At 54.4% G+C, this 27,571-nt stretch overlaps 1 protein-coding gene across 3 annotated transcripts in view; it reads right to left on the bottom strand.

The window, feature by feature from the left end:
- Positions 1-348: 348 nt before the first annotated feature.
- Positions 349-27,571, bottom strand: part of CACNG2 (calcium voltage-gated channel auxiliary subunit gamma 2) — a 112,760-nt gene continuing 85,537 nt past the window's right edge. Inside the window, exons 2-4 of one of the 3 annotated variants that reach the window (XM_023631697.2) lie at positions 18,544-18,627; positions 2,176-2,316; positions 349-1,087 (exon numbers count right to left, since the gene is read on the bottom strand). In XM_023631697.2, coding sequence (XP_023487465.1) covers positions 552-1,087; positions 2,176-2,316; positions 18,544-18,627 — 761 coding nt within the window. In that variant the 3' untranslated portion in view covers positions 349-551. The remainder of the gene's footprint in view (positions 1,088-2,175; positions 2,317-18,543; positions 18,628-27,571) is intronic. The other 2 variants (XM_070254458.1, XM_023631698.2) reach the window with 2 other exon arrangements.

Here is a 27,571-nt window from a genome sequence, read left to right on the forward strand (position 1 = left end):
GGTTCAAGGGAACAGAAAAGTAACTCTCCCGCATTAAGAAAAAAAAGTAACATAAACCCCCTGATAAATGCAAAGAACATCCCCTGCCTTTCTGCTCCTTCTCGGCTTTTTTTTTTTTTTTTTTTGCTTTCACGTTATCTTGGTTCCCTTCTAGTTTTTCATTTAAATTGGTTTTTATTAAATGTTAAAATAATGGTACATGGGAAATCATGCATTTTCTTTTAGTTTTATTTTCTATTTTTAATTTTTTATCCTCTCTCGCTTTTTTTTTTTTTAGAGTTTGTTTTTCCTTCCCTCGTTTCTATTTTTTCACATTGCCTGTTGTTCGGCTTCTTTGTTCCTCTTATATTTTGTTCTTTTTTTTATTTTTTAAATTTACTTATGTTTTTCTGTTTTTTTGTCTTTTTTTTTTTGCTCTTGGAAGATTTTCCCCGCGGACGGTGGTGCCCCCCGCCCCGCGTCCCACCCCCGGCCCACCCCGCGGGCCGCGCCCCTCCTCCCGGCTCTGCCCCGACGGGACCGGGCGCTGGCTGGAGAGGCGGCCGCGGGCTTCATACGGGGGTGGTCCGGCGGTTGGCTGTGTTGGAGTGGAGGGAGTCTTTGTTCTCCTTCTGGATACAGTTGTGAACTTGGAGGAAGCTGTTATCCCTGTCGGAGTTGTAGGTGGCGGTGGGCGTGGTGGCGGCCTTCAGGGGGTCCCTGCTGAGGGTGTACATGGAGATCTCCGTGGACGGCAGGGTGTTGAAGCCCTTGATGCCCACGGGGGAGGCGTCCCTGGAGTGTGAGGGCTCGGTGGAGCGGGAGCTGGAGCGGCTGCGGCGCTGGTAGCGGTAGCGGTAGCTGGGGATGCGGGTGATGGCCGAGGCCTGGAGGTAGTCCGTGGCGCGGGCCGTGGCCCGCAGCTGTTTGTGCCGGTCGATAAACATGTGCACGGCCAGCACCCCGACCATCTCGGCGATAATGAAGGACAGGGCCCCGAAGTAGAAGGACCAGCCGTACGAGTAACTATTCTTTTTGGAGTCGCTCTTGGAGGGGTCTCCGGCATTGGCAGATATGTAGACTATGATGCCAATGATGTTACTCAGACCTGCGGGTACGGAGGGGCCGGGCAGGGAGGATCAGAGACAAGGACTTTAGTTCCCAAGGAGGATGCCAGGCGCTGGGCTGGGTTAAAGGACAGGGACAGCTAGGTGGGCCTTCCCTGGTCCAGTGTTTCCAGGATGAACGATGGGCCAGTAGAGAGGGATGTCGGCAAGCATCCCCTTAATGTTCTGTCATGCCACTGGAGAGAGCCACAAAGGGGAGAGCTAATGGAAACGCAGATGTGGGAAGAGGGGAGAGAAGAGAGAGGCATTCTACTGTGTACTGAGTAATAATGGCAATAGATATTGTGTACTGAGTATGTACTGCCTGCCTTCACTGCTGACTCCTTTTCAAGGGATTTGTAGATGAGGAAACAGAGAAGGTAAGTAACTTGCTCAAGGCTGCACAGAGATTTGAAGCTGGTGTAGCAAGGGTTTAAGACTGGCTCCTGGAGCCAGACTGCCTAGATTTAAAGCCTTTGGCAAGGCAACCTTCCTCTGAGTTTCCAGATCTGTAAAATGGGTGTAATAACCGGACTTACTCCTGTAGGGCCCCAGAGAAGAGTGAATGAGCTAATACATGCGAGAGCTGTTGGACTCTGGGATGTCACAAGTGCTCCTTGCATGTTAGTCATTCTTATTAAACAGCTTGTGCTACATCCTATGTTCTTTTTCTGGCATCTGAAGCCAATGTGACTTTTCATGTAACTGGGGTGAGAAACGTGGTTTTGGGTGTCTGGCTGCTCCCGCCTGGGTAGGAGAGGAGAGGGTGCTGGAGGAAGGCCCAGTACTCTGAGAGGGACCTGGGTTGAGGCCGTTTTCCAAGAGGCTGGAGGAAGATGGGCCCTTGGGCTAAGGGACAGCGTCTGGGGGTGTTTCTGGAGGACTCGGTGGGGGCGCAGGTGTCGCTATGGGGCAGAAGCCCCGGCACAACCTGCCTTCTCTGCAACACGATCTGATGCAAGCCCTGGGGATTCCTCTCCTTGCACCCCTCCTCTCTCCTCCAGGCCCTCCCAGCCGCTGGGCACCCAAACCTCAGCCTTCTCCCCACTGGGGGGCCTGGGCCCTGGCCCGCCTGGCTCAGGGTCGTTACCTGCGGACACGAAGAAAATGCCGGCACTCAGGATGATGTTGTGTCGGGTCTTGTAGAACTCGCTGGCTGCGATGCAGAGCCCGCCCATGAAAAGCAGAATCACGCTCAGGATCGGGAAGATGCTCGAGGCTCTCACGGCCCCTGCGGGACGCGGAGGGTTGGGGCAGAGAGAAGGGCATGGCCATGAGATCGAGGGACACAGGAGGGAGGAGAGAGAGCAGCCCACAGGAGCGGGGATTCCATGGACACGGGACCAGAGTCGAGGTTGCTTAGCAATGCTGGGGAGGGGGGAGAGGGAGCAAGCCACTGTCCCGTTCACAGCCCTTCAGGGGCTCCCCTCTCCCTCAAGGACCAAACTCCAGCACCTCATGAGGCCCACAGGGCCCTGTGTGACTTGGCCTCTGCCCACCTCCAGCCTCATGTCTCCTGGTCCCCATGTTCCCTCTTGTCCAGCCACAGCAAACTTCCCATGACGTCATTGCATCCTTCTGACTTTAGACATACTGAGCTTTCTAACTAGAATTTCTTTCCTGCTCTTTTTCACTCAGCAAACTTCCATTCATCCATCAAAACCCAGCTCAAAGTCCCCTCCTCCGTGAAGCCTTCCTTGATTTCCTTAGGCAAAGTTATTAGCTCCCTCTTCTGTGCTTTGGGGCCCTTGGGGCACACTGAGAGGTAGTATGTTATGATGGTTAGGGAACGATGTGCCCTGGATTTGAATCTGGCTTTAGCGTTTATTAGCTGGATAAGTTTGAGTAAGTTATCTCACCTGCATGCCTCAATTTCCTCATCTGTAAAATGGGGATGGTAATGGTGTCTGCCTCTTAAGATTGTTGTGAAGATTAAATGAGTTAATTCTGGTAACGCACTTAGGTAAGTCTCTAAGAGCATGCAGTATGTGTTTGATAAATGATAGCTATTATAGTAAATACTTGTTTGTATATATATGCTTCCACCACGAGCCCTGGGATGCTATGAGGACAAGAACTGTGGCTTTCTTTTATTTTAGTTTTCTCTCTTTACTCTCTCTGTCCCCACCACGTAGTTCAGTGCCAAAGACATAGTAAGCCCTCAAGACAAGCTCATTGAGTGAATAAATGTGGTGAGATGGTCCAGAAAGAGGAAGAAGCAGACACATTGCAAAGAAAAGAGAAAGTAAAAAAAGAACATAAAATACATATGAGAAACCCCTTCAGGATAAGGTAAGAAGGAAGGATTGACAAACAGGCAGGAGAGGAAAGAATATTTGAACGAATGTTTTACTCCTGCGTGTGGGAGGTGGGAGGGCAGAGGGCACAGACACTGAGGGCAGAGGGAAGGCAGCTGGGGGAGTGGAGTGCATATGTGGGCCAGAGCATCCGAATGGGGGACCCAGAGGTGAGGGGTCCTCCACACAGTGTCTCTGAAAAGTGAAATGTTTTTTCTATCCGGATTCCAACAGGCAGCGAGTCACCTCGGGACACTGACTCCCCGTCCTGGGAGCTGGGGGCCGGGCGGGAGGCAGAGCTGTCTGAGGCTGGTGTAGGGACAAGGAGGATTTCTTTCCATGTCCAGATTGTTCAAATAGGCTCTGAGGAAGTTGCGTCCCATTAGACGGAGGTTCCTGTGGCTCAGCCCAGGGGTCAGCGGGGGATGTGCGTTTTGGAGCGGAAGGTGCCAGGAGTAGGACCCCCCCCTCCCTAACCCCTTTTGGTGGCAACATGGTCTCAAAGGCTCTATGGAGAAGAGGGTTTTTCTGTATAGAACTTGAGGAGTTTTCCTAAGAGGCTTTTAGGCAGTCTGCGGTGACTCGTGTCCTGTAAAACCCTTCCTCTCTCTCCCCGTGGATCTTCAGTGAATCGACACTGCTCGTGGATGCTGCTGGGTGAGTGGATTATTTTGAGGGACTTGCAGAAGGATGGAGCTGTGTCCAGGCGGGCACGTGTGGGGCGAACTGAGCTGGGGTGAGAGGATGAGGGCACGGGGTGGGGGCAGCTGCTTCCTCTGCGATCTCGGCACCCCTCTCCCCTGCAGGCAGGGACGACGCTGCCTCCTCCCCAGACCTGAGTGGATGTTCTCTCCCTGCAAGTCGTTTCCAAGATAAGGCGCCATATCCCCACCCTGACCCCCCAGCCCACACACCCCTGCACACACACACACACACACACGTCTGGACGTGCACACTCAAAGCTACCTGAATTCTCATCTTCACAAGCACACGGGCGTGGTGACGGCTTACTGAAGACTCAGAGGAGAGAGAAGATTTGCTAAGCACCCACTCCGTGTCGGGTCTTGAGTGGGTACCTAACATACATTGTATAATTTAATCCTCAGAACTGCCCTGTGGGGGATGTGTCGTCCCAATTTACGAGAATCCGAAGTTCAGAGAGGTGAAGTAACTTGCCCAAGGCCACACAGCTAGTGAGTCAGGATTTAAGCTCAGATCAGCCCGACTTTTGAACCACCCTGTGCTCTCCCTACGGGGCTTCCAAGGAGCCTGGGTGGGTGCTGCAGGGTCCTGAGATCTGGGTTGTGGTCCCCTCTGTGCCACTTGCTGTGTGGCTAAGGCAGGTACCTCGCCCTCTCTGGTATTCCCATGTGTAAACTGGGTGTGGCCTGTTAGGTAACTTCTAATGCTTCTGCTTTCTCCACGTGGCTATGATTTCTGACCAGCTGGAAAGGGGGGATGGCAGCATAAAGAAAGAGGGGTCGGCATGACTTCATAGGGGCAGCAGCAGCCGCTCAGATGAGCAGGGAGAGGAAGGACTCTGGTCTTCTCCCTCGAGAAAGTGGGCTCTTCCTGCCCACGGTCTGCCTGCGATTGGCAGCTCTAGACAGCACCCTCGGAGCAGATGCTCATGGCAGCCTCAGGCCTGCTGTTTCCAGCTCAGCCAGGTCTCCTGTGGGAGCCTGGATGTCCCAACTCAGCCTTCCAGCCAGCAGAGAGAGCAAGCTCCAGCCGTGGAGGGAGCTGGGATGCTGTGCGTGTGCAGTCGTATGTGTTTGTGCAAAGAGAGCCCGTATGTGCGTGGACAAGACGGAGGGAGGCAGGAAGGAGAGGTCTGCCGTGCTGCAGCCAGCAGAGAGCAACGTGGAAAAAATGGGACCACTTCAGAAGGTACCAAAGCACACGGTATGTTCTAAATAATGGCGGCAGGCGGGCAGTACAAACAGAGGCCCCTTTGGTCCAGCAGAGCCAGCCCAAACCCCAGCGTCCCTTGGAAGAGGCCTCTTTGCCCAGAAAGAAGGTGACGGGGGCAGCTGGTAAACAGCATGATGCCCAGGAAGGCTGGAGTTTGCAGGACCCAGATCTAGGAGCAGGCAGGGACTCCCACACTGGAGAAGCCTCTTGAACGAGGTCTTTCTGGCTGAGAGACGTCATAGAGAAAATGGGGATTTTGGAGTTAGTCACACTTGAGTTCAAATCCTGGCTTTGTCACTTACTAACCGTGTGACCTTGGGCAAGGGTCTTTACCTCTCTGAGCCTCAGTTTCCCCCTCCTGTGAAATGGGGACAGTAATCCTAATATCCAGCGCACAGGAATGCTGTGAGGCCCTGCTGCTCAAGGGCAGTGTGAGTGCCAGCAGCATGGGCATCGGGGGTGGGGAACTGGTTAGAAACGCAGATTCTCAGGCCCCACCCTGGACCTACTGAATTAGAATCTACATTTTAACAAGAGCCACATAACAAGACTTGTATGCACACGAAAGTTTGAGAAGTGCTCTCGTAAGGATTAAATTGGATAATATCTGCTCTGTGTCCACGCTAGATGGTGGAGAGTGAAAGGGAGCAATTGTTATGATTTCTATTCTGCCGTCCCCTACATCCAGTCACAGCTTCCCCGTGAATTGTCCTGACTTCCCACTGAGGCTGCTCTGGTCTTAGAGCTAAAATCTATCACGAGAGCAGAAAATATCAGATTCATTCAATGGATGAATATTTATTGATCTCCTCTGAGTTAGCGTAGGGAACCACACAATACCTATTAATATTTATGCAGCTCTTATGTGCCCGGCCCTGTTCTAAGTGCCTTCCATGGATTCACTCGTTTAAATCTCACATCAGTGTCATGAAACCATGGGCCTTGGCTTCAAGGAGATTACAAATACCCACAGCAGGTGTTGGCAAACTTTTTCTGCAAAGAGACAGAGAGTAAACATTTCTGGCTTTGCTGGCCATATGGTCTCTGTTACAACTACTCAACTTTGCATTTGGTGCGTGAAAACAGCCATGGACAATATGTAAACAAATGAGCATGGCTGTGTTCCAATAAAACTTTATTTACAAGAGCAGGTGGCGGGCCAGATTCAGCCTGCCAGTTGCAGTCTGGCCACCCCTGGCTGAGAGCATAATACACTGTACAGAGGAAAGGCCACGTGGTCCGGAGCGGGGAGATGCTCTGCTCTTGACCAGCTGTGAGAACAGTGAAGAAATACAGATGGAATGCCCCCCACTGTGCCAGGTTCCAGGCTGGGCGTGAAGACATAAGGGGCGCCAAACCAGGCCTGGTCCATGTCTTTATAGGGCTTATGTTCTCATGAAGGAGATATATGTCATCAGATAAGAACACAGCTAAATGTATAATTATCAACCAGGATAAAGTGCTATGAAAGAATATATGGTACCCATATGGCACCATGAAGGCGTGTGACAGGCTAATGTTATGTCCATGTAGATGGCTAATGTTCATGGAGTGCTTCGTGTATGCTGGGATCATTCTAAGCACTGTGCATATAGTAACTCATTAGTTCTCGTTACAACTCTATGAAGTAAATACTTTAATTACCCCCATCATACACAGGCTAAAAGTGAGGCACAGGGAGGTTAAGCCATTTGTCCAAGGCAACCCAGCGAGGAAATGGAGGAGCTGGGTGTGTGAAGCCAGGCAGTCTGACCCTAGGCTCTGTGTGCCTAACCACTGCACTCCCCTGCTTTCAGCCCTACACTTCACGCCTCTCAGAGCATCCTCTGGGTCCCCGTGGAGATCACGGAGGGCTTCCCTGAGGGAGTGATGTTGGAGCTGACAGCGGATGGTTAAGGAGAAGCTAACTGTGCGGAATAGAGGCAGGATATGGAGAGTGGTCCGGGAGAGGAAGCAGCATGGGCCCGGGGCTGGAGGAAGCAGGGCTTGTTCGGGAATTGAAAGGAGCTGCATCACAAAGAGCTGTGGAGGGGCCTGGGGAACACTAAGGGAGAGGAGGCAGGCCGGGGCCAGGCACTTGGGGGCTCACGGGTCACCAGGGGCCTGCGGATCATACTGTGGAGCTAACGTTTATCCTAAGGGCAGAGGGAACCAGTGAAGGGCTTCAAGCAGGCAGGGCTGTCACCATCTGATTTGCGCCTTAAGAAGCAAATGGATTAAGAAGGGGTCAAGGGTGGCTCCAGGGAACCAGTGAGAAGGCTGATGCAGCTGACCAGACAAGCGGTGAAGGGTCCTGGACCAAGTGGGTGCAAAGGGTGTGGGCAGAGGTGGGTGGGCCTGAGTGATGTTTAGGAGGTGAATTAAGACTTGGTGACGGGTGGATATGGTGGAGAAGAGACTGGCGTTGAGGATAACTTCTGGGTCTGGATGGATAAATCACTAGTGAGTCTGGGAGAGGATCAAGCTCGAGGAGCAGAGGGAGGGAAATCTAGGCTGGTTGGGACACGCTGAGTTTGAGGTGCTTCCGGGATGTGTGCGTGGAGTGTGGGGTCAGTCGGATGTGTAGTCCAGGGCATGAGGTGTGGTCTGGGCTGGAGCTGTAAGTGGGGGTCGCACACACAGAGGTGAGCATGAAAGAGCTTGCCCGTGGAGAGCAGACGGCTTAGCCTTGAGGCTTGGGGGGTGCCAGAGTTTAGGGGCTGGCTGGGAAGACCTCAGGCGAATCTCCTGGTGTCCCTGGGCCTCCACTCCCTTGTCTGTAAAATGGAGATGGCAATCTGAACTAGTCCTCCTTATGGGGTTCCAGTGATTAAATAGGAAGAAGAATGTGGAAGCTTTTGAAAATGCAGAATGTTGGTAAACTGTGAACAATTTAATATTTGCTATGCTGGTGACAGAAATGAAGAGAGCCCTAAGTACCCAGGAGGAGCAACATCTTGCCCTCTGGAGGGGGGGGCCTGAGTTTTAATTTCCTCATGAATCCTCTTTTTGGCCAAATTCTGCAGACAAGTCATCTCGGGATCTAGGGCCCCAGTGGCCCAGCCCCTGTGGCTGTCCTGCTGGGAAATCACTCTTCAAGATGGGCACAATTGGTGGACATGCAGAGGCCCCACTGTCCCCTGGCTCACTCTGGCAGAGGAGGAGAGAGGGGTGGTAGTCCGCATGGTGCAGGGTGGGAGGTCGGCAGACCTGGCCCTGGCGCCCACTCTTTGCCGGTTCTCCACAGGACCAAAGCGTGTGTCTTCCCTTCTCTGGGTCTCAGGTCTGCACTCTAGTGGGATTGGACCAGATGATCTCTAGGGTCTCACCCGTCCCCGATGGTCCTGTGCCCCCCAAGACCTCCCCTCAGGGCTCCTCCGCCTGGCTGCCCTCATGTCTCTCCCTTACGCTAGTTGTGGCTTTTAATCAAAATAGTCATCATAATTAGGTGGTGGAGGGTGGGCTCCCTATTTTCTGGGCACAGTGTTAAGCCCTTTATGCCTGTTATCCCATTTGGGACTTAATCCGTGCTAATGGGATAGAATCACAGAAGTGCTGGGCTGGGAGAAGGTTCTAGGTTCTTGGGCATCTCTCCCTCTCTCCTCCTTCCATGCTGGGCTGGATGGGGTAGCCAATGACCATGAAAGGAGACGGGCTGCAACAAATGTGTGTGTGTGTGTGTGTGTATGTGTGAGAGAGAGTATGTAGGAGTGTGTGACAGAGTGTGTGAGTGTATATGTGTGTGTACATGTATGAAAGTGTGAGAGTGTGTGAGAGAGAGTGAGGGGGAAGCGAGGAGGAGAGAGAAGAAGGAGGAGAGAGAGAGAGAGAGAGAGAGAAGGTGTTGCAGGAGAAGAGAGACCTGAAAAAAAAAGAGGAAAAGGAATAAGAAGAAAGTGGACGAGAGGAAGAGAGAGGAGTCGAACGTGGTGGCCAGCATGGGTTCCGGATGTGGACTGCTGAGGTCCCACCTTGGCCCTCCCACTGGCTGTGTGGCCTCAGTGCCTCCCCTTTCTCCTCTGTGTCATGGGGTCACCAACAGTACCTGCCTCTTAGGGCTGTTGTGAAGAGGAATGAAGATAGTGTATAAAGTGTCAGGCCTGGCACACGCAGCGTCAAGGGGCCAATGAATGTTTGCTATGTATAATGACACAGGAGAGCAATTTTGGAAGCCCGGCGAACTTCCTCTGGGAGCGCCATCTGTGCAGGTGCCGATGCTTTCCCGTTTCCTGTTGTCCCTGGGGCCAGCTATCTGCTACAGGAGCTCACGAGGGAGATGGCCTGAGTGCGTCTCACTGGCTACCTCGCCTGCCCTCCTGAGCCTCGGCTGGCCCTCTGCTGTAGGGGGAGCGTCGGCACACCCAGCTCCTGGGGCTGCCATGAGGACTGATGAGCAAACCCATTTTAAGCAATTAGAACGGTGCCTGGTACCTGGCGAGCACGGGGAAACGTCAGTTCTCACCACAGCAGAGTGTATCGTTGCTGCTGCTCACAGGCCTGGGCTTACCTCGTTGGTGTTTATTAAAGTGCAGGTTGTGACTCATGACTAGGCTGTGAAGTCAGCATGGTGGCTGCAGCCAGCACTTAAATAAATGAACCAGGACAGAATAGAAACCGTGGGCGCGTGTGGAGTGCGCGAGGGGTGGACACCGTTCTGTGAAATGTTCGCTCTGGTTGCATGGATGTGAGTTGGTAAAAGCTGCAGCTGAGATGACCCCTAACTGCAGGGCATGATTTAGACGCACTGACCATGACAACCTCTGGTGGGAATGTCTCCCACCATGATTTTGCTAGAAGGGTCTGCGGGGCTGGGGCACCAGACAGGAGCACTCGACCCTGGATGATGTCCAGGAGGCAGGTGGCATCCTAGAAAGTGTACTGGGCTGGGGTAAGTCATCGTCCCTCTCTGGGCCTCATTTTTCCTCATCTATAAAATGGGATGATGGGGCTGGGTGACCCTAAGGGCGTGTCTAGCTCCAGCATGTCAGGCCTGGGAGGATATGTCATCACACTTCTAAACTCTAGCAGGAAGGAGTGGGTGGTGGACTTCCCTCACGTGTTCCCCTGGAGCAGCTGGGAGCCCTAACAAAGCACTACCCTCCCCCTTGTCTCACTGTGTCCTCAGAGCGCCCCAGGGGACTGGCACTCAGAGAGGCTCAGAGAAGTCGTGTGTCTTGCCTAAGGCCACAGAGCAGAGCTCACCTTGAATTCAGGCCCCTTCACTCTAAGTCCCCAAGATCAGACCTTGACACCTAACATCCACCTTTGTCCTCATTCTGGGAAAAGGGTAGACGTGCCAGGTGGCCCTAGGGAAGGTGGGTCCTCGTTTATTCACTCAGCAAACATCTCCTGGACAGGTCCTGTGCTGGGTGGGGTGGTGGGGGGTGGGAGGAGAACTGTCTATTTGTGGTACTCCTCTTCGTGTCCTCAAGCTATTCATGGGCCAGCGCGGGAGGAGAATCCAAAAGAGAAATCATGACATGCGGGTCGGAAAGCAGAGTTGTCACTTCCCTGCAACCCAGCCTCCTCCTCTATTCCCGGGCTCAGGGAGGGTGGCGCTGTTCCCTGTCCCCCAGCCAGGACTCCCAGACGCCTTCCCCCAAAGGCTGTCCGTCAATCCTGCCGGCTCTGTCTTCCAGTACATCCCGAATCAGACTCCTTCTCCCCCACCTCCCACTTGGACCACCCCCCTGGTCCAACCGCCGACATCTCCAGCCTGGATTGTGGTTGTCACCTCCTACTGGCCTCCCTGCTCCTGCTCAGACACCAGTCAGTTCTCCAGCAGAAGCAGAGCGAGGCTGTTGGTGTGAATTCAGCCCCGGCCTCTCTGTTCAGAACCTTCCTGTGGCCCCATCTCCAAGTAAAGCTGAGACCCACAGGTCCTGGCCTGGCCTGGCCTCCCACCCGCCCGCTCACACCCTCTGCCTACGCACGTGGCCTCCTGGCTGTCCCCGAGCATGCCAGCCTCAGACCCTTTGCGCTGGCTGTTCCCTCTGCCTGGAAGTCTCTTCCCAGGGTACCTGCAGGACAAGACACGCTCCTTCACCTCCTTCAGGTGTCTGCTCAGACGCTCCCTTCCCGGTGAGGCCCTCTCTGATCCCCTCACTGAAAACTCCCTTTGCCTCTTCCCTGCCTAATCTTTGGCCTCTGCGGTTTTCGCTGGCTAACACACTCAACAGTAATGACTAATGCCTACCAAGCGCTTCCTGGGCTCCGGGCCGGCGTGGAGAGCTGTCTCATCCTGACTCACCTACGCCTCACTACGGCCCAGGAAGGTACCAACGAACACCATCCCCCTGGCGAGGAATCTGAGGCCCAGGGAGCTCATCCGAGAAGTGGCAGAGGTGGATTTGAACGCGGGCAGAGAGTGCTAAGGCTCGAGGTTATGCTCTCCTGCCTCCGACTGGTGGCCAAGTTCCGTAGATTCACCCCCCAAGTAACCTTCATGTCGGTCCTCCCTGCCTTGGCTGCGTTCCACCTCCCTCACAGGTGTCTGTTCCCCCGCCTCCACAGGCGTCTGTCCACTTCCCTCACTGGGGTCTGTCCACCTCTGTCACAGGAGTCTGTCGCCCCCTCCCCACAGGCGTCTGTCCACTTCCCTCACTGGGGTCTGTCCACCTCTGTCACAGGAGTCTGTCGCCCCCTCCCCACAGGCGTCTGTCCACTTCCCTCACTGGGGTCTGTCCACCTCTGTCACAGGAGTCTGTCCCCCCCCCACAGGCGTCTGTCCACTTCCCTCACTGGGGTCTGTCCACCTCTGTCACAGGAGTCTGTCACCCCCCCTCCACAGGCGTCTGTCCACTTCCCTCACTGGGGTCTGTCCACCTCTGTCACAGGAGTCTGTCACCCCCCCTCCACAGGCGTCTGTCCACTTCCCTCACTGGGGTCTGTCCACCTCTGTCACAGGAGTCTGTCGCCCCCTCCCCACAGGCGTCTGTCCACTTCCCTCACTGGGGTCTGTCCACCTCTGTCACAGGAGTCTGTCCCCCCCCCGACAGGCGTCTGTCCACTTCCCTCACGGGGGTCTGTCCACCTCTCTCACAGGAGTCTGTCCCCCCCTCCCCACAGGCGTCTGTCCACTTCCCTCACGGGGGTCTGTGCACCTCCCTCACAGGTGTCTGTCCCCCTCCCCTGCAGGTGTCTGTTCCTGGCCCGCAGCTGCCCCAGGGGTCTGTCCTCCTGCCTCTTCTTGCCCTCAGGTGGCAGTGACTCTGGGAAGGCTCAACTCCTAGTTCCAGTGTAATGAGGTGAGACCTCTCTCTGGGGGGAGGGGCAGGCCCTGCCCAGAGCCCTCCCTCCCTTCCCCATTCTCTTCACTTCTGGCTCTGGAAGAAGAGTGGCTGATGTGGTGAGGCCCTGATGCTGCAGCTTGGGAGCGTGTGTGTGTGCGTGTGTGTGTGCACGCCTGGCCTGTGGGCACTAGCCCCTCCCCTCCCCCTGGACAGAGTGTGTCAGGGACAGCAGCCAATCCTGGGCCGTCACCTCCAGCCCCGGGCTCTGACTGTGGAGTGGGGAGAGCTCGATCCCACCCTGCAGTCCTGGGCTGAAATACAGCGGATTTGGGGTCTAGCATACAGTAGATGCTAAACATGTGATTGTGGAAGAGAGCTAAATTCCTCTGAATCTTCTTTCCTGGCTCCAAGTCACATTGGGACAGCTGGGAAATACCAACTCTCATCTCCTGAACACAACACACACACACACACATGTATGCACACATCACGCAGGGACCCACATGCACACAGCAGACATGTGCAAACACCCAGGCACTTGCATATTCAGACTGACAGACAGACGCACAGACACGAAGGCACTGAAAGATGCAGAACACAGCACTGACACATGCCCTCATGCACAAAGACAGGCACACAGACACACCAGCCCACGACAGTCATAGGAAGTCACATCCTGGTCATCACCACCTCGGGTCTTCAAGCTTTGGTAAGGAGGGGTGAAGACAGGGGATTGTCACAGCAGACACATCCAGTGGCCCCACAGAGCTGCCTGGGAAAAACAGTTCTGGTCACCATTCGTTCGTGGGGAAGCTAGTGAGAGGTGGGAAGGGCCGTACTAGCCACACCTGCATGGGGCCCAATGTCCGGAGGCCCAGGATGGTGACCAGGGCCTGCTGGAGTTTTTCCTCCCTGTCACGAGGGAGCCCCTGGACTCTATGGCTCAGGAGACGCTGTGGAACTCCTCAGACACCCTTGGGGACTGCAGAGTAAGAGCGTGCATTCATTCATTGATTCATTGATTCATTGATTTGTCCCATCAGATATTACTTGGGCACCTTCCTTCTTCCAGGTCCTCTGTGAGGCGCTGGGCAATGCCTTAAGCTGGCGCTGCTGGCTTGAGAGCAAGTGAGCCCCACCGTCTCTGCCACCCCAGGAGATCACCCCTGCGCTCCCGCCCAGCTGTTCCCTTCCGGCATTCCCTTTCCTCCCTCTCTGCTCTGAATCCTCAGGCTGGCCGCTGGAACCAGGATGGCTGGAGTTACCTGGGCCACCTCACTGGCCACCCTTGCTCAGCCTCCTTTCCAGGAACCTCCTCATCCTCCTGGCCTCTAAACTTTAGGGTCTGTGGGCTCAGTTCCTGCACCTCTTCTCTCTCTGCACCACTCCCTTGGTGCATTCATCAAATATCCACGTTGAGAACTCGCAGACCTCTGTCTTGGGCCAGGACCTGTGCTGTGACTCCCAAACTCCAGGACATCTCCCCAGGGCCTCTCCTATTTAACGTGGCTGACACTGAGCTTCGGTTCCTCCCCAATCCCAGCTGGCTCTCCCCACAGGCACAAATGTTGGAGTCCTCCTTCCTTTCCCTGGAAATCCACAGGCAGCCTGTCACAAAATGCTGTATGCTGTCCCCTGGGAATATTTTCAGAGTCTGACCGCTTCCTCCCTCCTCCACTGCCACCACCTTGGTTCAAACTGCCGTCACCTCTGGTCTAGATTATTGCAACAGGCTCTGAACTGTTCTGCCTGCCTCTGCCCTTGCCCTATTTCAGTCTCTTATGAACACAGCAACCACAGGGTCCTGGTAACATGTGAGATGGTGTCGCTCCTCTGTGCAGACAGACCCTCTGGTAGCTTCCTACCTTGATCAGAGCAAACCCCCAAGTCCTCGCTCTAACCCCCAGGGCCCCAGGGCCTCTTGGCGCTTGCTCTTCCTTCTCTCCTTCTTGCTTGCTCCATTCTTGTCTTACTGGCCTCAGTCCTGCTCCGCAAATGTTCCAGGCATGCTCCTGTCTCAGGGCCTTTGCACTTGCTGTTCCCTGTGCCTGGAACATTCTCCCTCCAGACAGCCACACAGCTCACTCTCACCTCCTTCAGGTCACACTGAGGACTTTATCGACCCCACCCCCATGCCGGAATTCCCTATCCCCTTTTACGGCTTGATTTTTCTCCCTATCACTTCTCACAGTTTAGCAGACTGTATAATTAACTTGTAAATTTCCGTGACAGTAGATTGCAAGTGTCACGAGCGCCCAGTTTTTGTTTTGTCTGCTGCCAAAAAGGACGCCGCCGGGCACTTTGGATCTCTTTTGGCTTCCTGGATGCTCTGGCCCAAGAGCGAAGGAGAAGACCCTCGGAGGCTTCCTCAGGGGCAGCGGCTCTGCCTGGCAAGGCCCGCAGTCCGACACTGACACACCGTCAAGCCTTTGTCCACTCCGGAGGTGTGCTGGCCCTGTGCAGGCGCTGTGCTGGGCACTGGGGAGGCAGAGCTGGTTCAGAACACAGCCTGCCCTTAAGGCGAGCAGAGTCCAGGGGACTATGCCCCTGACCTTGGCAACAGCAGGAGCTCCAGTCGCCCTTCTGGAACCGCCCTGCCTGCGCCTCTGACCCTCCAAGTCTGAGGCAGGCTGAGCATGAACAGTCAAGGCAGAGATGGTGGTCTGGGCACACGGGGCTCTGGTGCCTCCCTTTGCTGAGCCTCTGTCCACCCTCCTGGATGTCCTGTCCCCAGCCCTGTCCCTCCTCACAGTCCTCTACTGTCCTCTGGAAGCCCAGCAGTGTCCTGTCCCACGGCCGACCCCTCATGATGTGGCTGCCCCTGCTCCTGTCGGCTCTGCCTCCAAACAGCCCCTCCCTCCTCACCGTCACCACAGCTCACACTCTGGTCCAGCCGCCACGGCCTCTCACCGGGAGGCGTGCAGCAGCCCCCGCCAGCCTCCCTGGCCCACCCCGGCAGCCAGACGTGAACTTCCCAATCATTGTCCCTGCTCAGGACTCCCATCAGGCCAAAAAAGAGGTCTGGTTTCTCCCCCACGTGGTCGGGCTGCTCTGCCGGCTCTCTGACCTCCTGCTGGAGGATGCCCTCCATTCGTGCACTGGGCTTCGTCGGTGTGTCCTCCCCACTGGACCTCAAACATCCCGCCTTAATAAGGCCTCTGCTCTTGCCATTCCCTCCTCAGGTACGTGCTTCCCCGAAATCCTCTCGGCTCCTTCCCTTTCTTCATTTAGAGAAGCTGTCCTGACCACCTCATCTAAGTAACGCCCCCTCCCTGCCCTGCCCTCTGCCTCCCCACCTCGCACAGCGCTCAGAAGCTATCCGCCCCCGCTAGGTGTTCCTGAGCTTCCTGACTGCTGCTTCCTCGGCTGGAATGTAACCTTCAGGAAGACGCTGACTTTGTTTTGCTCGCCCTCGGAGCCCCTGCTACCAACAACAGTGCCCTGCGCATAGTGAATGCTTAGTGAATGTCTCAGGAGTGAATGACTGCATGAATGAATGCTGCTAGAGTCCAAGACTCAGCTTTAACGCCACCTTCTCTACGGAACCCTCTGGAAAAACCTCCTCTGGTCTGGCTTAGGGGCCAGACTCCCTCAGCACCACACACTTCCTTCCATCCCTGCCTGTCTCACGGCTGCAAGCCCTCAGGAACAGCAGCTCTATTGTGTCCTCTCTCGTGGCCTCCCACGTGGCAGGTGACGATGGGTTTCACAGACCTGAACTGGGAGCTGGCTCAGGCTCCGCCCACCCCGGGTGCAGCTCCGCCCACTTCCAGGCACAGCTCCGCCCACCTCCCTGGGCTGAAGCCACGCCCACCTCGGGAGAAGCTCCACCCACCTCCCTGGGCCCCTGTGCGGCCGAACTCAGTGGGGTAGGAGATCCTTCTACAAGAAGGATTTGTGTCTTCTAGCTTCTCTACCAACCAGTTTAGAGCTTAACAGAGAAGGGGGGGAACTCACATCTTCCAGCTTTAAAAAATTGCTTCTCTTGTCTAGCCCAAGATTAGCGTTTATAGATTAGGGCTCAGCAAACTGTGCCAAAGGCAGCCTGCTGCCTGCCTTTGTAAATAAAGTTGCATCATTGGCCCACAGCCACACTCATTCGCTTCCATATTGTCTAGGCTGCTTTTGTGCCACACGGGAAGAGCTGGGTAGTTGGGACAGAGACCGTATATTCGCTATCTGGCCCTTTATAGAAAAAGCTTGCCAATCCTGTTACGGATGCTCAAAAAGTATTGTTGGATTAAGTCAACTCAAATCAAACCCTTGGAATCCTCCACCACTAATGTAGGTTCAAGTCTTGTCCAGGGACCCCAAAATGGACCAAACACTCTAAGCTCTTCCCTCTTTAAAAATAAGGAAATGGAGGTATAGAATAGGTGGGAATAGCCACTGGAGAATCCCATATCTTTCCTTTATTTAACAAACAGCATTTATTGAGCACCTGCTGTATTCCAGGAGCTGTTCTAGGCACAGTAATGAATGAGACAAAGTTCTCGCCCGGTGCACTTGGCGTCTAGCTGATCAAGTGCTACACCCTCCCGCTGCTCAACCAGTGTGGCTCCCGTGTGGGGCTCAGCTTTGCTCCCCCCTCCACCTCTACGTGCAGGCCCCATCTCTGCTGGGCCTGTCTCGCAAGTCCAGCAGTTTCTCTGAGGCTCCTCCCTGCCAGGCTGTGCTCTGCCTGGGCCCACAGACTGTGTCTCATTCATCCGTGTTGATCTCCCCAGCACTGAGCACCGGGGCTAGCATACAGAAGGCGCTCAATCTGCCTTTATGCCACCGCCAGGCTCCTCTGAGAGCCCCAGACACAGCGGGGAGGAGCGATAACCCAGCGGCCCTTTAGGAATTCCACTTAAGAGCAGAGTCTTGCGAGAATTCATAAAAGGAAGTGAGGAGCATTGTAAGATATTTTCTCCCCCTTTACAAAGAAATCTATTAAATTACATCATGTTCCCTTCCTTTCTCTTCTCAGCCGCCTGGCTGACTTTATGTTCCACGGGCTTTTCAATGAAACCCAGATTCCAGGCTGACCTGAGCGCTGGGTTTGATGTGAGGAGTAATTATTGAAAGAGACAGGAGTGATCCATATAATAAAATGCCTCCTCCATTTTTCATAAAAGTGATCCGAGGCTGATGCTAACTAACCACGCTGCCTGGGGGGATGGGAGGGGGGCGCCCGCCAGCCTCCCTGCGGCTGGCTGGGAAGGGCACCTGGGAGCAGAAAGAGGGGATGCTCCTGGGAGCAGAGCAAACCTTTGGAAGAGCCGCCTGAGAGCCTTCAGCCACTTCTGCTCGGGGCGGCTTTGCTGTCTCAGGCGTCAAGGGCCCTCAGCCCCTCTCCTGGAAAGCCCTTTCTCAGGGAGCATTTACTGTGTTAGTTTTTGCTGATTCTTGAGACATTTTCTTCAGATCTCAAAGCTTTCTCTTGATAATATGTCTCAAGGGGATTTAAGATCACAGCTATTGCCTGAGGATTTAACTTGGACTTCACTTGTAGGGGGAAGAAAAACCAATCTCATTTATTGTTTCAGTAGCAGTTCCCATCTGGCACTGCCTGGTGAGTTTCTTCATTCAGTTATTCAAGAAATATTTACTGAGGCTTGTGGTGTGCCAGGCACGGCTCTGGGAACAGAGAGTAGTGAACAAGATGGTGGAGTCCTAGCAGCATCCTAGCAGAGGTGGCAGGACTGTGAGGAAGATGGCTGCTCAAATAGATAAGGACCCCCCCGGCAGGATAAAGGTGCTGTGCTCTGGGAACCCCTTCAAGGGCATGGAGGACTTCCTGGAGGAGGTGAGGTTGCAGCTGAGATGTGGAGGATGTGTAGCAGTTTGCCAGACAAAGAGGGGAGGGAAGGGTGTTGCAGGCAGAGGGGACAGCATGCACGTAGGTTTGGCCTCTGGACAGGAGGAGAGGAGGGAGGCTCAGCTTTTTCCTGCCCTGTGCTGTGACAGAGACCTCTGGATAGTCCTGGCTCGTGAAAGATGGAAGAGCAGGACCCACCACTAAGAGGGAGATAAAAACTTGTATGCACTCACGGAGGAAATATTCTGCTGTGTCAGCTTCGTAATCTGCGTCCTCTGGGAAGTGATCGATCTGCTTGCAGAGACCTTTAAAGTTCCCTGGAAAACAAGGGGAGAAGGCACATGTGAGACATCGTGGCTTCCAGGGGCTCAGTGCCCCCGGCCTCTTCCTGACTTCTCCCTCTCCGAAGCTGGCTCAGCCCTCTCCCCCGCCCCTGAGGGAAGGGTTGGACATCTGCCTGGTAAATCAAAACACACCCCCAGCAGGGCTGCAGCCAGGATCTGAGGCCGAAGACTTCAAAACCAGCCTTCTGTCCCAGCACCGCAGCTTCTGAGATTAGCTGAAGCTTGGCGGGCGGCGGAGGTTTGATTCTGGGCTGAGGACCGCCACGGAGGAGGCTAGCGAATGTCCACTCTGTGCCCGGCTCGCCTGGGAGCTTCCCTGCATTTTGCATGTGAGGAAGCAGATCACTTTCCGAAGACAGAGCCCAGAGTGAGGCTGACAAACAGCCCACAGCCCTTTAGACGAGTTTGCAAAGCACTTCGCCGCCTGCCGTGGCCTGGAATTCACTGTACCCAGCCCTGGAAAGTTCTGAAATGCCCCGGGGTTGAGCCCCCACCTGGGGCTGGGCCTTCCGCCGGCTCTTGGACTACAACTCGCTTTGGGGCAACCACAGGCCTGTGAGAGGGGCATCGTCATCTCCATTTCACAGTTGAGGAAACTGAGGCACAGGCTAAATGACTAAGTGAGGCTAAATGACTAAGTGAGCATTCGTGGCCAGGAAATGTTGGAATCAAGGCTCAAACGAAGGCTTTTTGATTCTATATTTCCTTGGCAATTTCTGGGATGGTGAGGACCAGCTCGGATGAAAACCCCAGCCCAGTGCCACAGCAGGTCGCCGCCAACGATCGCGCAGTGCGTGAGTGAACTGTTGAACACGGCCTTCATAAAACGGATACAAAGGACAGAATTACGATCACATCCAGCTCATGACAGCAGAGACGTTGTCTGTTTCATTCACCGTCGTGTCCCCAGCACCAGCACAGCCACGACAAACGTTGGCTAACTTTCTCTGAAGGAATAGACAGTCAGACCTGTGCCGGGAGACACGGCCCAGTGGGTGAGAGGCGGGGTCTGCGGCTGGGCCGTCCGGGACCCGCTCAGCATCACTGGGGGGCCTCCTCTGAGAGTGGAGGTCCCAGGGATTCCTCCCCTGCAGACTGTCCTGGGGATTAAATGCGTGGACACATAGAGAGTGCTTGGCAGAGTGCCTGGCATGTTAGGAAACATGTTGGGGCATTGATGTGAGAGAGAAGTGAGCTTTGACTCTGTTCAGCCGCTGACATTCGAGATTTTTCTGTGATAGTAGCTGATATAACCTAATTAATACAGTCCTCAATACATGTTAGCAATTTATTTTCTTACCAGGTCCTAAGCCTCCATAGCCCATGAAGTAGGCTTATTATGTACTCTAGACATTATTTAGGACGTTTATTACAGTTTCATTACACAGACCTGTGTATATTCTATACACCTGCGTGCACTTACATAACTAAGTATTTTAGGGATTTCTAGCTATTATTCTATGCAACTATCTTACAGAGAAGAGAGTTCACCTCTCACCCCCCATTCACCGTCTCTCTGCCAAGTTCACATCCTTCCCCAACTTCTGCAGGAAAAACAGTTCCCCAGGGCATCCAGGACTTCTGAAAATTTCACTGAAGCTTTGTAGGGTCCAGGAGCACAGCGTTCCACTCAGTTCCACTCCCCAGAGGGCAGCTCTCTTCTCTAGGTGTTCCGGGATCTCGCTCTTCTTGCTTACCCACCTCCCACCACCGTGTCATCTCCCCCCTTCTCTGTCGTCCTGAGCACATCTCCCCTCTGCCCTCACGCCTCCTGGCGCGTTAACGGGAGGCCTCGACTTCCGCCTAGTAGCCATCCCCTAATACATTCTCTAATACAGCCCTACTCCCTTCCCTCCTGAGAAGCTGCTGGGAGGATAAAATATCCTCCCTATTGTTAAGATTACAAATCAGCGTATTTGCAAAGCACTTTCATTTTCTCTCCATTCAGTCTGACAAATATTTCATCAGCGCAAACTCGGCGCCAGGCTCTTTGTAAGGAAGCCGTGCGGGAGGTGAGGCGCGAAGAACAGTACTGATGTGCCCTCAGGCTCTGAACAAATGGGGACAGTGCTCCAACCCAAATCCAGGGCTCGGAGGTGGCGCCTCCATGTCTCTCTCTAAGGACCCCACTTCATGCTGGGAACCACGCGCACACCCACTCCCCGTGCGCCCCGACTGCCCCTCTGCACACACCTGCGCCCCAGTCATCCTTGGGCTGTTGGCTTCTGTGCCTGACACAGAAGAAGGGTGAAGAGATGCTTGTTGAGAGGCTGTGCGAAATAATCAGCGGACGGCTCCTGCGAGGTCCAGACCTGGGTGTCCAATGTCCTGGTGGCTGTTTTAAAGGCACTATGTGCTCAGCAGGCCCAAACCTGATCTCAGGATCTCTCCCTCAAGCCTGGTCTTCTGGAGGCACCACCTCGCTCCACAGGTGCCTCCCCCTCGCTCCCTGGTGCAGGCCTGAGCCCGGTCCTTGTCACCACCACCTCTTCCTCCTCACTGAAGGTCCCATCCATCATGACGTCCTGCCAGATCATCTGTAGGTATCTCTCAAACACGTTGATTCCTCTCCATGGACAGCATCACTCACCACCAGGCCACCATCCCTGCTTCCCTGGAGGGCTGCAGTAGCCAACCCACTGGCCACTTTGCACCCACGTCTACCCGTCTCTGCAGAGTAATCATAGTGAGCCTTTGAAATGCAAATCCGATCAAGCCACCTCCAGCTTAAAGCCTCAGCAGCTTCCCAGTGCTTTTAGGGAAAAGCTCCACATCTTTAACAGGGCCTGACCCCGACCTCTGTCTGGCCTCACCTCCCTCCCTGAGCATGTGCCGTCTCGGCCCTCCTTCCTGCATGCTCCCTCCTGTCACGGGATCTTTGCACGTGCTGACCTGGCTACCTGAGCCTCCACCGCAACCTTTGCTGTCTCCTTCCGTCAACTTCCCTCCACCCTCCTGCACTGGGCTGGTTGGGTGTCTACCACTCTGTTGGCTGCTCTGTGTTGGGGAGAGATGCTAAGGCATGAGTGATCTGGTGAGAATGTTCTAGTAAAGAAGGAAGAATTGATGACGTAGAGAGAGGAGAAAGCAATACCGTAGCAGTGTGAGAGGGGATGAGGTCCAGGACACAAGTGAAGGGTGGCCTTGTGCGGAGTGAATGATGGTGCGTCCACCGCACCAGGAGGACGGCGGCATCTGTGGGGGCAGGTGCGAGAGTTGGGTAGACGTGATGGAAGCTTGCGACACTGCCCTTCTGGTTGCTTCTATTTTCTTGACGAAATGGGAAGCGGGATGGTAAACTGAGAGTGAGGAAGCGGAGGCAGGATTGGAGAGCTGAGGAGGGAGGAAGGGAGTGAAATTTTCCTCCAGGAGACTGGGAGAGAGGATGGACCAGGCCTGAGACGTGAAGTATGTGTGTCGGCGGCTTGGAGGTCCCTCTTGAGAGGCTGTGGTTTTCTAGGGCCATGTTTAGGGTGTGGCTGAGGCTAGATGGTCGCCTGACCAGGATGGGGCCTGTAAGCTGAGTGCCAGAAGGGAGGGGGGACGGGAGTCAGAGTCGGAGCTTGTGGAGGAGCCGTGGGCATTGCTAAGGTCGGGGTCACGGACGAGACCACAGACGAGACCCCTTGGGTCGCGTAAACGTAGGGATGACATCGAAGTATTTAGCAACCGGAAAGCTCACTCAAATTAATATATAAGGCAAAACGAGACGTCCACTTTTATTTTCTATGTACGTCCCGTATATATTAGGAAACTGCTTACCAAGTTAAAAGTTGAAGCGCAAATGATTCATCAAATTATTCTAATAAGCCCCAAATCACTGGTTGGTTTTAGAAATTATTGGTGTGATCTTCCAATGATGAGGCTCTTACAGACTAAATGATGGCCCTGTCTGGACCGCGATTTGACACAGGGAACCACCCAGATAGATGCTTCTGACACTTCTCTCTTAGAGGAAGCGTCATTTCATCTCAGTGCCTACAGAATTTTCTCCTACCCCGTCTGACGCCCTTCACTGGGAGGACTTCTCTGTGAAAATAGCCCTCCGTCCTGTCCTGTCCTGGGCAACCCCAGGAGGCCCGAGGGACGGTGCTGGGAGAGGGAGAGCAGGGAGGAGGGTGAGAGAGGGCGGAGACACGGCCGGGTGTGGGCTCAGGCTGGCCCCGCCCCTGGGGGCTGCAGGAATGAGCTGTTCTTCTTGGGCCCCTGCGAGCCCCCTTTAGAGCAGATGCGCCTGGGCGGGTCCTGAGGCCCAGAGCTCGCCCCTCCACCCATCCTTGGGGAGGGGAGAGGACCGTCCCAGACCCTCCCTTCTCTGCTGTCACAGCCCAGGAGCCGCTCCTGCCCAGCCCTCTTCCCTGAACCTAGTGGGGCTGATCGGTGAGACAGGGTTTCAATATTTAACCACCAGCGGGGCAGGGCTGGGAGGAGCCGGCTGAGCGAGGGGGGCAAGACCAGGGGCCCCGAGGACAGGCTGTGTGATGTGAAGTCACCAAGAGAGTGCAGGAGGAGCGCTGGAGGAGGACGGTGCAGCGGGCGGGGCTGGCTCCTCAAAGGACCAGGGGTGCGCTGGGGGGCGGGGGAAGGTTGGCAGGAGGGAGTCGAGGCAGAGGGGCTGGGATGGGTATTGGAGAGTCAGGGAGGGGCAGGGAGGGTCCCGCCACCTCAGAGGGGTGGGAGATAAAACACCGCATATGAGGATGGGGGGCAGAGCCTCAAGGAAGGGCTGGGTTTCCAGGTTTCTGTCAGAGCAGGGAGGGACGAGGGTGGGAAAATGCGGGATTTTGCTGACATCGGGACAAAGTTCCAGAGATCCGTGGGCAAGGATCTGGGGGACAAGGGAGTCAGAGATTGGGTCAGATTAGTGGGCGGACAGAGCCCTGAGGGGCAAATGGTTAATAGTGGGGAATGACGGAGGTAAACTGGGTCTCTGAGGCTGATGGTGACGACGAGGTTGTGAGGGCTGGCTGGAAGAGTGAGGGGTCTCCAGGAGCACTCGGACCTCTGGGGCCCTGGGCTCAGTCCGACTAACGTGGTGACGCAGTTCATGAGGAGGAGGTGGTGCCAGAGGTACTCTGTCACCTTCAGTGGAATTTAAATTTGGTAGAACATCCATGTCGACAGACATCTCTACGGTCAGGGAGGAGTGGTATAATCTTGTTTTCTTGATGTCAGACTAGAGTTCTGCTGTATTTCTTTCTGGTTGGTGGTCATGAAGCCAAGGGGTTGATACTGCTTCAGGCATAGATGGATCCAGGTGCTTAAAAACATCTGGCATCTCGCTCTATCTCTGGTTTTCCTCTCAGTTGGTTTCATTTTTAGGCTGGTTCTCTCCCCAAGGTAGAGACTAAGGGCTGATTAAGTGCCTGGCCCTGGGGTGGTGGATGGAAACCTAACCTGGTCCCTGCCCTTCAGGGGCAGACAGTCTAGGGGGAAAGACAGAAAGCACAGAATTTACTGGAATGTAGTATCTCACATAGCATATTAGAGGGATGTACAAGGCTTTACAGGAGCATAGTTGTTCACCTAACATATATGTAGCACCAGCTGTATACCATGCTCTGTGCAACCTGCTGAGGACACAGAGGAAAAAATATACTTTCCGTGCTCACAGGACATGCAGTCTATGGTGGGAGGCAGAATACAGATGCTGTGGTGTCGCAGGATTTGTGACGTGACAGAGGGAAACAGAGTGTATCTGCAAGCACACAGAAGGTGTGCATATCCGAGTGTGTGAGTGTGCTGTTTTGACGCAGGCCTCCGAGGAGGAGGTGGCTGAGCTGATACAGAAGGTGGAGAAGGAGTTAGCCAGGTGAAGGAGGTAGGGGCGTGTGTGTGTGTGTGTGTGCACGCACGTGTGCTTGGACGTGATGAGGAAGTGATGGAGAGTGGGAAGGGATTTCTAGGAAGGGGGACTAGCAAGAGCAAAGTCAGGGAAGTGCTGGGCACACAGGAGGGAACAAACTGTCTCAGGGGGTCAGAGAACGTCCCCCAGAACAGAGTTGGGGCTAACAAGGAAGCCTGGAGGCAGCGGTGTGCGGGAGCTGGCTCCCACCCGCTCACGGGAGCCGATGGTTAATTCTCTTCCTGACTCACATTAGTAGCTTGAAATCAGCCACGGCGGCAATATGTGCACCACGGGAAGTGACAAACACTACAAATCAACGTCTCGGTTCCCTGCCCAGAGAGCCAGGTGTCCACGTTCACAAGCACACCACTGGGTGAAGGGCAATCCCGTGTGAGGGGTGGGCTGGCGCAAAGATAAGACCCCCTAGTGGCATTGGAGATTTACCAAAGGACGGGTCCCCTTTAGAGGGCCAGATGGGTGAGGGTGAGGGCAGGAGGCTGCTGGGGAGGGGGCAAGGGCCACACCCCACAGGGGCTGCTGGTCCAGGCTGGACTGAAGAGGGGGCATCTCACTGCCCGCTCCCCCCACAGGCCTTGGCTCTGAGCTTTTGGAGGATGAGGATATAGGGGAGACCCTCCTCCCCGTGAACCCCCACCCCGGAAGGGCAGGGGTGCCGCGCCAACCCCACAGCTGTGTGACTTCAGGCCGAGCTGGGATGGAAAGGCCAAGGGCTGTGCCTCTGGCTGCCCCTGCTCTGCCTCCGGGAACCCGCCGTCTCAGACTGGAAATTTCAGCTCGCAGGTATTAAGTCGTTTAAAAGGAGGTTTCATCAGCTTTGTAAAAAGCACATTAATATCTCACACCACCACCCGCTGTCTCGTTTCTTTGAGATACAATAAGCTCTCCATAAACCTGGTCATTAGGGGCTGAGCAGACGCCGTTTTATTTTCCACACATTCACGAGGAGCTCAAAGAGCCGCGCAGGAGCCTGGAGGCCGCACGGATGGAGCGGCCGAGGCCCGGGGAGGCTGTTTTCTAAGTAATTTTTTAAGTGAAGCAAATGAAGGTTTTGGTGGGATCTGCTTTCTCTGTGTTTTAAACCCTCCCTGCTCCCGGCTTTTTGCTTTGCTGGCGGGGCCCTCCCTGACGGCAGGGGTGCGGGCAACCGCGGGGCGGGTGGGCAATGCCCGGCTTGCTCCTCGCAGAAGCCCCAGCCGCCGGCATGGCGCTGGCACCAGCTGGGGCTGGAGGGTTTGCAGCAACTACCTCTGTGGCTGTCCATGAGTTTGCTCCTTCACCCGTCCGTCTGTTCATTCATTCATTCATTCATTCAGTGGATTATTTTGAATGCCTACCATGTGCTGGGTCCTGTGCAGGCCCAGGTGGGGAGTGGGTAGAATGGGGTAAGAAGTCCGTTCTGGCTGCCTGCCTCCCTTCTCTGAGTCTGCCCTCTTCCTCTTGCCCTGAGCTCTCGACTCCTGGAAGTCCAGACCACAGCCACGAGCTCTTGCTCATACAGCCTCCAGTAGTATCCTGTCCTGATTCTTGTCTCCTTCTATGTGATGCCGGAGAAGAGACTCCTCCAGAAAGTTCCAGTGTCTAAGCCTGGTTTTGCTAGCTATTAGCTGTGTGGCTGTGAGCAAGTTATGTGATCTCTCTGTGACTCAGTTTCCCTAGCTGTAAAAAAAGAGATATCAATCCCTACCCATGGGGCGATTCTGAGGACTCCGTGACATAACAGAAGAGAAGGTCCCTAGTGTGCTTCCTAACCCAGAGCAGACACTCAATAAACATAATTCATCCTTCATGCTCTTCTTCAAATGATGCCTCTTCCAGGAAGCCTTTCTTGATTGCCCTCAGCTGAGAAGACTCCTACCCTCTGCTACATGTCCATGTAGCGCTTCTAGATTTTGATGGGCCTAGGAATCACCTGGGGATCGTGCTAAGCCAGATTCTGACTCTGGTTGTGGGGTGGGGCCTGGGACTCTGCATTTCTCACTAGCACCCCTCCCCCCCGACAATGCTGCACAGTCCCTGCTGGACCACACTGTGGGTTGAGTAGGGGAGCTTTTGAACATTTTGTATCTGCTTTGGTCCTATTCCGTGTTCTGCTGTCCTTGTCTGGCAACAAGTAGCTGCAAGTCTGTAAGCTCCTCAAGCGCAGAATTTCTTCTAGAGTTCCCTGAACGTACCATATTCCCCTTGAGTCTAAGATGGTCACGTGCACATTTCAATGAAATTGGGAGGTGTCTTATTATTAATTGATGGGTTCCTCTACTGCAGTGTGCCCTTTTCTCCTGAAAAATCATTATTACATTGGTGGTGTGTCCTATAATTAATGATAATAACTACATGACGAATGCAATGAACAAATGGACAGATAAATGAACGAGCCGGTGTGTGCGCGCCCATGTGTGTGGGCTGGGAGCATAGCGCACATTTCCATTCTCCTAAACAGATGGACATTATGCCAACTATTAGAGCCCTGGGGCACAGGATCTTCTGCGCCTCTCCTACTAAAGGCCAATTTGACAATATCGACACAGGTGTACACTCCACAGCGCAGCAATTCCTCTTAGAGATTTGCCTTGGAAACCCTTGTGTGTGCACGAGGCGACGTGCGTGAGACTGTTCACAACAGCACTGCGTGGAGCAGCAAAGCCCTGGGAACAGCTCCCATCTCTCTCATCAGAAGAAGGGAAATCCCTGGGATGGTATTCATATAATGGGATATTAAACCGTAATGAGAGTGAGTGGGTCACAGCCCCACAGGTCAACACGGGTGAATTCCGTGAACATAACGTTGAACATAAAAATCAAGCCACGGAGAAATACATACGGTAAGATTCCGTTGTCACCAAGTTAAAAACTTGTACAACTAGACCATAGAACGTTTAGAAATATGTATGTTTGCAGTGAAACTGTAAAGTCAAGCAAGGCGATGATAAATACAGAATTCAAGAGGCTGTTGACCTGAGCTGGGGAGCGTGGGAGTGGTGGCAGGTGCTCGTTTGTTGTTCCTGTCTATACCTCGCTGTGGCACAGCCTGCTGCCTCTTTCCCGATATCC

This window comes from Equus caballus, chromosome 28, assembly GCF_041296265.1.
Source record: "Equus caballus isolate H_3958 breed thoroughbred chromosome 28, TB-T2T, whole genome shotgun sequence".
Lineage (NCBI taxonomy): Eukaryota > Metazoa > Chordata > Mammalia > Perissodactyla > Equidae > Equus > Equus caballus.